General features: G+C 35.5%; 1 protein-coding gene across 5 annotated transcripts in view; it reads right to left on the reverse strand.

Moving 5' to 3' along the window:
• Positions 1–12,378, reverse strand: part of LOC120422529 (ephrin type-B receptor 1) — a 196,207-nt gene that overhangs the window by 47,667 nt on the left and 136,162 nt on the right. For all 5 annotated transcript variants that reach the window (XM_039589263.2, XM_039587826.2, XM_039587101.2 and 2 more), the window contains exon 4: positions 11,617–11,696. In XM_039589263.2, coding sequence (XP_039445197.1) covers positions 11,617–11,696 — 80 coding nt within the window. The remainder of the gene's footprint in view (positions 1–11,616; positions 11,697–12,378) is intronic.

The following is a 12,378-nucleotide window of genomic DNA, read 5'->3' on the forward strand; positions in this document are numbered from 1 at the left end:
TCCAGCCGGGAAGTTGGCGCGCGCTCAGCATGTGCCCTAACCTCATTTTCACGCGTGCCGCGTCACTCTTCTTCCCGAACTCTAGACCAGGCGAGACCCCGTCCTGATCCGATCGTTTTGTTTGTTGTCATTTTGGTTCGCCCCAAAAACTGTTTCTTTTTATGATCGTTGATGGTGCTTACGGGGTGCGCGCGCGCTCAAATCGTTATCTATTAAAATCTCATAAATATCCACTTGGAAAATTTAGGCAAGGGGGGCCCCAAGGGGTGCGATCAAATTTGAAAGTATTTCACCTTCTGGTGCAGGCAGGGGGCGGCTGGGTCACCCCCCAGCAGGACCCAGGCGACAAAACCTACACCTTGTCCGCTCTCTTCCGATCAATATGGCACTGCTCGGTGGAGGTATTCCGGAATCTGCCGGCCATCATGGGGTCTACGCTTTCTTCCAGGTCACCCAAATGAGCGCGTTTAAATTCATTGTGATGGCATTTTTAGGGTTTGGTGTTTTGGCGCGGCGATGGCCACCCCGCAGAGTTTGGGATTTGAAGGGGGAGACCGCGTTCCCGGTACCGTAAAACCATGGGAAGTTGGTTTGTATTAGAAATAGCTCACACTGCTTTGTCGATACCGATTCAACTCTACAGTTTTCCTGCATGACATCAACGCTTAATTGCTTCCTGTACTAACACGAATGCAGAAGTCCCCATCTTTTGAAGTGAACTACTTTACCGACAGTATTATTTAGCCCGGCCTAGGATCAGTCATATAGTTCACATTGGTAATGATCAGATGTTGCGATATAAGATACTTAAGTGGCCACAATATGATGTCGGTAATGTAGTTCACTTTGGTAGAGTGAGGATGCAGAAGAGCCGAATGCCGTCGGTAACGTAGTTCAACCTGGTAAGTGGGAATCTCGTAATTCATGTTAGTAGAGACATAAATTGTGTCGGTAATTCGTTCATTGGTAATCCAACCAAGGTTCTACCGTACTGATCCCACTAGTAGGTCCCCCGAAAAAAAAGTCGCGATCGTCCACGGTATGACGCGAAGCCGGCCCCGGGTGTGCTTTTATTCAAATTTCCTAACCTCACTCTCCGATTTTGAAGGGAGGGGAAGAGCAACCTCTCAGTCATCACCGCGGATCAGTTGAGGAGTTTACGGCGGCCATCAGTCAGTCATTCAAGGGGACAGTCGACGTCGACGGACAGGAAAGCGCATTTTGATTAGGTCGGCGAGACAGATCAAGCCGGGAAGCGGTCAAACCCGGGCGGCGTCGAGAAGTGAGTGAGTGCGCTGTTCCAGCAATATAATCAATTTTAGATTTTGGTGGCGATATCGGATTTTACGCGCGCGCGTGCTGGCTTAGTTGGGTGGAGCGAATTTTAGCAATGATGCCGGATTTGGGGTACTTTCTCCCGGTGGGATTTTGACTTTTTATTGAGAAGGGGTAGTAGGTTAACGAGGTCGTAGGACGTTTTGAACTAAATTTTATTTCATAGAGCAAAACAAAATTTATGATTATAAATTTCACTTTATGTTACTGAAACTTGATTTGCAAAAAACCACTATTTATTTTTTTTTATTTTCTGATATGTTTTAGGGAACATTAAATACCAACTTTTCAGAAATTTTCAGAACGGGCAAAAAATCTTTGACCAACTTATGATTTTTTGAATCAATACAGGAAAATTGATGTTTCCCAAGTCTCACCCAAAAAACCCACAATTTTCTAATGCCGATATCTAAGCAACTAATGGTCCGATTTACAATTTTAAAATATGAAACATTCGTGAATTTTTCCGATCGATTCGAAAACAATATTTTCAAAAAATTTAAATCAGTACTAACAATTCAAACGGTGTAATATTGGTGGTCTTGATTTGAACATTTTAATAATATTGTTTTCGAAAAGATCGGAAAATTTCGCCAATGTGTTTTATTTTAACATTAAAAATCGGACCGTTACTTGCTGAGATATAGACATTAGAAAATGGTGGGTTGTTTGGGGGAGACTTAGAAAACATCAATTTTCTTGTTTTTAAACCTTTGCATGGCAATATCTCAGCAACTAAGGGTCGTATCAACAAGGTTCAAAACAGCTAAATATAGAAAATTTTCTTAGCTTTTTAATTATATTTTTTTCAAGGGTGGGCAAACTAATTTAAAATAATGAATAACCGCGACTATTTTGAAAAAAGTTACCTAAAAATAGCTATAACTTGAAAACGGTGCACTTTATGAAAATTTCACTTAAGTACTTTTTGATTGCATATTCGATTTTACATCGAAAAATGTTGGAAAAATGAAATCGAAAAATTTTTGCGACCAATTTTTCGATTTTTTGAAAAAATCAGTATTTTTTTAAACATATCAGAAAATGAAAAAAAATCAAAATAGTGTTTTTTGCAAATCAAGTTTTGGTGACAAAAAGTAAAATTTAAAATGATCAAAAAAATTTTACCGTGTATCATATTTTTTCAGTGTAGTTCTTATCTATACCTACAACTTTACCGAAGGCACCAAATTGATCAAAAAATCCTTCCAAAGATACAAATTTTCATACTTTTTCATAAATCATTTTTGTATGGACAGCTGCCAAATTTATAAGGAGAGTTACATGGACGAACTAATGATGCAAAATGGCTTCTTTGGGCATACCGAAGGCACCAAAAAAGTTTCAGCCGCATTAAAAAATACTAATATTAAAATAGAAGAAAAATTACCGATTTCGTAGAGAATTGCTCAACTTTTGAGCCATAAAGAAGGGTCAACAATGTTTGCCGCCGAGTTGATGATTTTCCGAAATAATGGAAATCTCTTCCGAAACAATTGTTTGTTTTTTATGTAAAATTGAATTTGTAATCGAAAAGTACTTTACAGAAATTTTGATAAACTGTGTCGTTTTGAGGATATGTCCACTTAAAGTTTGATTCAAACCAAAAATTTGTGCCCAGAATTGACTATTTCTAAAAATTTTTTTTTTTTCGTAGAGCTCACAATTTTTCTTAAAATTTTGTCCTAGATTTGACCTTCGGTTGCTGAGATACTACAGATGAAAGAAAAACAAACAGAGCAATTCTCTACGGAATCGGCCGATTTCGACCATTTTTATTTTTTGTATTTTTTGATTTGGCTCAAACATTGTGGGGGCCTTCCCTATGACCAAAGAAGCTATTGGTTCACCCATACAAGTCTCCATACAATTTTGGCAGCTGTCCATACAAAAATGGTTCGTTAATATTCAAACATCTGTAACTTTTGAAAGAATTTAATGATTAATGTGTCTTGGGCAAAGTTGTAGATATTGTTAAGGGCTGCTGAGAAAAAATAGCTATACGGAAAAAAATTGTCGCTTTTTATTAACTTTTTTCTCACAAAAACTCAATTTCCCGAAATACGTATTTTTTGATTTTCGAGATTTTTTGATATGTTTTAGGGGACAAAAATCCGCATCTTTTGAGCCATAGAGAAGTATGGTCAAAAAACCTGTCGCCGAGTTATGATTTTTTTTTTTAAATATTGATTTTTGAAAAAAAACGAAATTTCATACAAAAATTTGTTTGACTTAATTTTTAAATGTAAAATTGAATATGCAACCGAAAAGTACTTAACATTTTTTTTTTTTTTTTTGATAAAGGGCTCCGTTTTCAAGATAAAGCCACTGAAAGTTTGGTTTTTGCAGTTTTTCGATTTTTGAAAATAGTGACCACGAGTGACCATTTCTAAAAATAGTTTTTTTTTTCGAAATGTTCAGAAAATTTTCTATAAAATTGCAACTAATAGTCCGATTTTCAATGTTAAATCATGAAAAATTTGTGAAATTTTCAGATCTTTTCGAAACAATATTTTTAATTTTTTTGAACATTCAATATTACGCCTTTTTGAAATGTTAGTCTTGATTAAAAAAAAAATGATCAGAAAATTCACTCAAAAGTTACAGCTGTTTGAATATTTACGTACCATTTTTGTATGGACAGCTGCCAAAATTGGTCATAGGGAAGACCCCCACAAAGTTTGAGCCAAATAAAAAAATACAAATAAAATCCATTTCCGGGTTTGATAGAGAATTGCTCAACAGCAAAATTAAAGTTTTCAAAGTCTCATCCAGTTTTTAATGTTAAATGAAACATGGGTAATTTTTTCTGAACTTTTCGAAAAAAAAATCGTTTTGAAAATTTTGGAATCGAACTAACATTTAAAATGGGCCAAAAATTTTATATTACGCTAAATGTCAATTTAATGTTTAAAAAAGTTCTACGACATGTTTTTTTAGGCGCCAATATTTTGTGGGTAAAATTTGTCGAATCAAAGAACCACTTGATTTCTCGCTTTGTTTTTCAAAAAAATAATCTAGAATTTGATTTTTTTTTTAAATTTTGCACCATTTTAAAAAGTTATTAGAAAATATTAACATTTGGGATCCATTGGGGTTGAAATTGATTTATACTTTTATTATGACTGTTTTTGTCAGTTACCGTAAAAAACGTTTGCTGAACGATCAATAAACATTCGATTTGAAGCAAAAGTTCAACACCATCTCGTAAATATCCCGCCTGTCTATGTCCTTGGAGTTGAATATTCTCGCTGTTTAACTCGCCATCAGCAAATAAACTCCGGAGAAGACCCCGTCGGTTCACTGTCTTATGTGACAACCCCCTTCAACAAGACTCCAGTAAGAACTTCGGCGCGTTCCCAGATCGGCACACATCAACTCGACCAGGGAGACGACAAGGAGCGAAGCAAGGAAAAAACGAAAAAAATATCAACTTCAGTAATATATGAAACCTATAAAGCATCAAATTAAAGGCAATAAAATCTGGGAAAATATAAAATCGATAAAATAACCATGTTTAATATATTCAAACCAGCTGGCGGCGGCCAAACGAGCCGAAGAGGCAGTGGCCGGCAGAACTTGCTGACTCTGCTTGGTGAGAAGGGAGCGTCCATGTGTTACGTACCATTTCTTCTTTTTATTTCAAATAGCAAGAACAACAAAAAACATTTAAAAATTGATATTAACAAAAAAACATAACGTAATTTGTGAGCATCCCCCTTTTGGACCACGTCCAGCCAGGGAAGACGCCAACTAAGGCGCTGAAGTGCCCGTGGGTCTGGCCAAAAATGGCGTTTGTTACCTCCCCCCATCCCCCCCCCCCTCCTCAAACCATTACGCTTGAGGAGAGATAATTTGACACTGACACGTGGCGGGGGCTAAGGATGGGCTCTGTGTGCACTTTTCTTGAACGAATAACGAAAAAATGAAACAAGATTGCTTTATGTGACCAACTCTGACGGGATTTGGAACCCGTCAGATTATAGTGGGGGACGAGGTGCCTTGTTTTGCTCGCAACTTTGTGAGTAAGGCGTTTCTGTGAGAAATTAACAGTTACAAGTTTTCGAATCAACTTTTAAATTAAAAAAAATACTAAACTTCTTTTTGAAGTAAATATCAGACTGGTAGATTCAAGAATCAATTACAAAAAACAAGAATTTTAAAAAATCTTGAAATAGCTAAAACAAATATAAAAAATCCACATAAACAAAAGGTAGTTTTCTTAGAGACTCGACAGGGACAAATAAAGGAGGAAAGCAAAAAAAAAAACAAAACAAGAATGAAAAAAATGCAAAAACATTCAAATAAAATGAGTAAAATAAGAGAATGGAAATGGCATAATATCGGTGTTGTCCCCAAAACGAGGCGAAGGAGGAGGGCGCACGGCGCAAGAATGTTGTTGCTGTCGATTATTTTGCATCATTCGGTTTAGTTGTTTCGAACTTTGACGTTCGAGTGTGTGTTTTTGCATGCATATTTATTATTGGTTTCATGGGGAGCACACGTACGATCACACATACGTAAACGGTTTGCCGCTCGCTGGGCTAATTACCATTAAGCGGATAGTGAACTCCAGGCCCTGGAGGACGACTTTTGAGTGAGAGGTGCCGTGCCACTCCATCAATGAGGGAGGAAAAGGGATATTATTGAGTGTTTTTGACCCGCGATGAATGAGTTCAGTGGGGTTTTGGAAAACTTTTTTTTATCGAGAATGTTTCTTTGATGAGTTTCAATCGGAAATGATGTTTGAAATTTAATTTCAATTTTGTTTGATTTCTATTGCTATTTGATTTGGCAAAAAAAAATCATCATGGAAGGTGCAAAGGCTAATCACTAGCACAATTATTAATTTTCCTGTTGATTTAGATTTCCAATTACTGCCATCCAATATTTTGCTTTTTAATTAGCTTGTCTGCATATTTATCTTACTGTTTGTTCACCATAAACGGATTTGAATCGGGATAGATGGTTATTGCGTAATAAATTGCATAAATAAGTAAACAATTGATGCGATTTTGTCAAATTTTTGATCTATACGAGCAATTCTGTACCAAACCCGGAAATGGATTTTATTTGTATTTTTTTATTTGTGGGGGCCTGCCTTATGACCAAATAAGCTATTTTGTGTCATTGGTTCACCCATACAAGTCTCCATACAATTTTGGCTGCTTTCAATACAAAAATGGTATGTTAATATTCAAACAGCTGTAACTTTTGAGTGAATTTTCTAATCAATTTAATGTCTTCGGCAAAGTTGTAGGTATTGTTGAGGACAATTGAGAAAAAAAATAGGTAAACGGAATTTTTTTTTGCAGATTTTTTAATCAACTTTTTAAAAGGGCCAAACATTGAATATTACGCCCATTTAAAACGCTAGTCTTGATAAAAAAAATCAAAATATTTTTTTCGAAAAGACCGGAAAATTTCACAAATGTTTCATGTATTAACATTGAAAATCGGACCATAAGTTGCTGAGATATCGACATTAGAAAATGATGGGTTGTTTTGATGAGACTTAGAAAACATTAATTTTCGTGTTTCTTTTTCTTAAAGCGGCTATATCTCAGCAACCCGTGGTCCAATCTTCAATGTCTCTAAGACAATTTTATAGCAAATTTTCTGAACTTTTAAAAAAAATATTTTTAGAAATGGTCGCTCATGGTAACTATTTTTAAAAATCGAAAAACTGCAAATATTTTGCTAAAATCAAACTTTCGGTGGCTATATCTTGAAAACGGAGCCCCTTATCAAAAAAAATGTGTGGAAGTTTTCGATTGCAAATTCAATTTTGCATTAAAAAATAACTTCAAATTTGTTTTTGCATGAAATTTCGTTTTTTTCCAAAAATCACAATTATTTCAAAAATTCCAGTGAATCCTGACCTCATACCCATCTTACTAACCCCTCAAAACTCATGTGATACTTTGTCGGAGACGCAGTCGATTTGGCGGTCCCATCACTCAAGTATCGGCTAACATTCCCATCCACTTCCCCGTGTCTTACCACTGGTCGTGGCCGGCGTCGGTATTGATCAGCACGATAGGGACCTTTGAAAATTGCGAAGGGGTGATGATTGGTTCCTACTTTTCATCTGTGGTCCACGGAGCAATGTTTGGGGGTCCTGGTCAATAACGAAGTAGCAGCTACGGGTAGACACCAATGCTAAATCACTATTATTTCAAAAATTCATAACTTGGCGGCAGATTTTTTGACCATGTTTCTCTATGGCTCAAAAGTTGCGGATTTTTGTCCCCTAAAACATATCAAAAAATCTCGAAAATCAAAAAATACGTATTTTGGGAAATTGAGTTTTAGTGAAAAAAGAGTTGGTTAAAAAATCCGTGTACCTATATTTTTTCTCAATTGTCCTCAACAATACCTACAACTTTGCCGAAGACACCAAATTGATCAGAAAATTCACCCAAAAGTTACAGCTGTTTGAATATTTACATACAATTTTTGTATTGAAAGCAGCCAAAATTGTATGGAGACTTGTATGGATGAACCAATGACAAAAAATAGCTTATTTGGTCATAGGGAAGGCCCCCACAAAGTTTGAGCAAAATCAAAAAATAGAAAATATAAAAATGGTCGAAATCAGCCGATTTCGTAGAGAGTTGTTCATACAATTTATTGGAAATTAACAAATCACACGAAATCGGGAAAAGTTGCCCCGACTCCTCTTCGATTTGGGTGAAACTTTGTCCTTAGAGGAAATATTGTCACTGATCACGAATCCGAGGTCCGTTTTTTTATATCTCGTGACGGAGGGGCGGTACGACCCCTTTCATTTTTGAACATGCGAAAAAGAGCAGCCAGAAACGATAATGAGATAGAAGTTTGGTGTCAAAGGGACTTTTATGTAAAACTGTTGCGCCCGATTTGATTGCGTACTCAAAATTCCGAAATACTTATTTTTCATCGAAAAATTCACTAAAAAAGTTTCAAAAACTCTGCCATTTTTCGTTACTCAACTATAAAAAAATTGAAACATTTCATTTTAAGGGATATTTAATGTACTTTTCAGATTTACATTAGGACCGTTGCAAATATTAAATTAAAGAACACGAAATTTTAAAATGATTTTTTTCTTCTAAATGAAAAAATACCCTTCTGAGTCAATGTAGATTTGAAAAGTACATTAAATTTCCCTTAAAATGTCATGTTTTTTAAACTTTTTAAGCGAAATTCAAAAATTGTTCAATTATATGATTTTCTATGTTATTTTGCCCGCTGAATCTGAATTTGCCCTCAGATTTGAACAATTGTGTCGAAAAGTCGAATTTTGGTCATATTTTAGGTTTCCTTGTAAAATTATCATATAAACCCAAACTATGACCCAAAATTCGATTTTTCGACACTTTGGTTCAATTCTGAGGGCAAATTCAGATTCAGCGGGAAAAATTAAATGGAAAAAAAAATTAAATAATTTTCGAATTTCGTTAGGGTGGTCCCATATGGTTTTCCCTTGAAAATAAGACTTTTTCAAATGAAGATATCTCGAGTTTAAAGTTAAACACCCCTGAAATTTTTTCAGCGTTTGTAGTGCTAGATCTCCTCTTTCAAATCAAACCTGGTGCTTAAAATTTGGCTTGCGCCTTTTCGAGTTATTTAACATATAAATTTGCATCTTTTTACCTTCAAATGGCTGTAACTTTTAACCCTTAAATCCAAATTGACATGTCAAAAAATAAAAAAAATCGTTTTTTAGAGCCCTAAAAGTGCTCCTAATATCACTTTTCTCTAAAGCTTATCTCTGAAATGCCATGTTAAAAAAACTGATTTTAAGGTTTGCTCAGATGCTTTCTATAAATCTAGTGCGTCCATCCCGGGAATTCCCGGGACAAAAATCCCGGGATTTTCCCAAAACCGGGAATTCCCGAATCCCGGGATTTTCCATAATTTGTCCCGGGAATTCCCTAAATTGAAACAAAATATCATATTTTGGCCTGGAAATTCAGATTTGGTTATGAAAATAGTAGAACAGTTGAATACTAAGTAATCGATAAAATGCATTAAAATTTGTATTCGACAAACATCAGCATTTATTTGGCCTATTAGGGAAAATTATAATAATTTTAGTTAACAGGTCTGTAAAATGTCTTGCGCTCTAAATTTTTGCTCTTTTATTTTTAAATAGAATGGAATGAATTATTTTCAATCTAACAACGGCAAAAAAAAATGATAGTCCAGCATCTGGGGCAAATAAGGTCAAATCTGGAGTTTTTTCTAAAAGGTCCAATAAACCAAATTTCCAGTTTTTGCTTTTTGGGTGTTTTTGAAACCGCCTTGAGTCAGGGGTATTTAAAAACACCCAAAAAGCAAAAACTGAAAATTTGGTTTTTTGGACCTTTTCAAAAAAAAAAACTCCAGAAATGCTATTTAAGCAAAAAAAAAGTGCAAACATATTTTGGATGACTTCGGTTTAAACAGGAACAGAACAAAACAATTAGTACGCCGATTTCCAAATGTATTGCTCTAAAATCTCCTGTACCTGTTCAGACTTAAGACCCGATTTTCCCGATTTAGTAACTTGAAGTTAATTTGTTAAATATGTTTTATATAAAACAATGAATTCAAAACTAATTTAAAATTTTACATTGACTGGTATCATTTTATTTGTTGGCGTTTTTTTTAAGACATATAAAAGAAACTTTTTAAGGTGTTTTACTCACGTCATATAAAAAAATTATAAAAGAAATATTATCATAAAGACTTATGTAACTTGAAACGCAAATAAAAAAATCAAATTGGAATTAAAAATTGTAGTTGATTTAAACTCCAAAACACCACAAAGAACAAAATTGATTTTTATCAATTTTTAATTTCTTTTAGGCTATTGAAAAACTGTCGTCCTTGTTTGGATTGAAGTGTAGATTATCACCAATTAATATTATTAAGCTAATTCTATGATTTCAAGCTTGAAAACATAACAAGTATAATGAAAACATAGATTTTTTATTGATACAAAAATTTCCCGGGATCCCGGGAATTCCCGGGATTTCAAAAATATTTTTCCCGTTTCCCGGGAAATTCAAAACCCGGGAAAATTGGACGCCCTATATAAATCTGATCATAGAAGGCGTGGATTACGAAATAAAATTTTGGTGTCTTCGACAAAGTTGCTTGGATTGGTAAGCCAAACAACTTTCTAGAAGACCAAAAAATTCCAAAAATATTCCTGTAAAGTTAGATTTTCAAAATCATCCTTATCGTGAACCACCCTAATTTTCAACCAAACCAAAAGTTGCCCTTTCCATTTGCAACAACTGAAGACACCAAAGCTCCAAAGCATCACAATTTTTCGAAAAATCTATTTAATTTTACGATATGGACCACTGTGCAGTGGTTCGAAAAAATCAAACGAGTAAATTTTGACACTTTCAAAATATCATTTGCAAAATGTCGAAAAAATGTTTTTGCAATTCCGTCGTGAAACTACTTAGGCGTCATCCATAAAAAATGCTGAAAAGTTCTACTTTTCAGCACTCAAATGGGTGCTGAAAAGTTGAACTGTTCAACACTTGTTTCGAAAAGTAACACTTTTCAACATTTTTTTGATTTAAGCGATTTATTGACAAAATAAACGAAAATTTGACATAAAATTTCACTCAGAGTGTATTTTTTGGAATTGCATAAAATGTTGTATGGAACTCGTTGCAAAACTTGATTTTTTCAGCACTCTTCGTATTTATCCAACTCGGTGAACCTCGTTGGATAAATGTACGACTCGTGCTGAAAAATCCTCTTTTTGCAACTTGTTGCATAAACTACTATTTCAAATCTTGATATTTGCTTGTAAAAAAATATAGCAATTTAAATTCAGTAACAATAGAAATTTAAACTCTCTTCCAAGGTCGAACTCATAATCTAAACCTAAAGCTCCCAACTTATGCATTACATTCCACTCATTAAAACATCTAGTTAAAAAAAACAAACTTGTCCCTCGCGCACCCTCACATTTGCGACGACTCTATCCTCATCATTTAAAAGTCTGTGTCCCTTGCAATGCATAGTAATTTGCGCAAAAATTCCAAACCCCTGCCCGCAGTCGGTCAGTAGTGTCTTTCAGCACGAGAGCAGCGATATCCCAAGCGCTAACGAGTTGCCCCACCACAACTAGTGACTATGACTTTGTGTTTGTATTTTAAAATGTAGGAGATGGGGATGTCCGGAAATTTCGCCACGTTTTTTTTCTATTCATTGTAGTTATTAAAAAAACAAACGCCACGTCATTTACGGACGACACCCTCCAAGAGCCGTAACATAGTTTGTACTTACACCGGGCGTCTGGGCCTGAGGTCCGTACGGGTATCGGGTCCACTCCAGGGTCGCTTCCTTGGTCGTATCGAGCAAAACAACTGTGGAATAGAGGGAGAGAAAAAAGGATAGGATTTAATTAGAGCGTCCAACTGCTGATTAAACTCTCGGGCAGATAAAACTAGTTATAAAACTTTGTTCCGGCTTATGCTACTGCGGGGGATGATGAATTCGAATGGGGGTTGTGCAAAGCAATTACTATTGCTCGTATGAGGGTGCTTTTCAAAATTTCTTGTTGGTTTGTGGTTCTAAGATGCACTTAATATATTTTCAAAGATTCGTCCAAGTTTCTAAAAGCACGTTGAATGGCTTCCAAATGACTCCATTTAGGAAAGGAAAGCTTTCACCCTCTTGATAAACCCATAAAAAGTCCAAATCCGACAAATCCCATATCGCACATTAAGCATGCAATTTAGTCACGTCTGATTTTAACGGCGATTTGTTGTGCCAGCATAAAATTTATCCCCGAAAAATTTCTATTCTCTTTTTTTACGACAAGAGCCCACTTCTCCTCTTGAACATTCCCAAATTTTCAAGCTGGGACCACCGAAAAAACAGCCAACTTCCCATCGAATCGGGTCGTTCGTAATCAATATGATGACGACGCCCAAAATCTCGATCTCCAAAAAATTGACGACGACGGCGACGGTTCATTATTATTACTACGCCCGGCACTCTCCGTGTGGCACACGTACGATGCACACACACACGCGCGGGGCAGCA

This window comes from Culex pipiens, chromosome 1 (genome assembly GCF_016801865.2).
Source record: "Culex pipiens pallens isolate TS chromosome 1, TS_CPP_V2, whole genome shotgun sequence".
Taxonomy (NCBI): domain Eukaryota; kingdom Metazoa; phylum Arthropoda; class Insecta; order Diptera; family Culicidae; genus Culex; species Culex pipiens.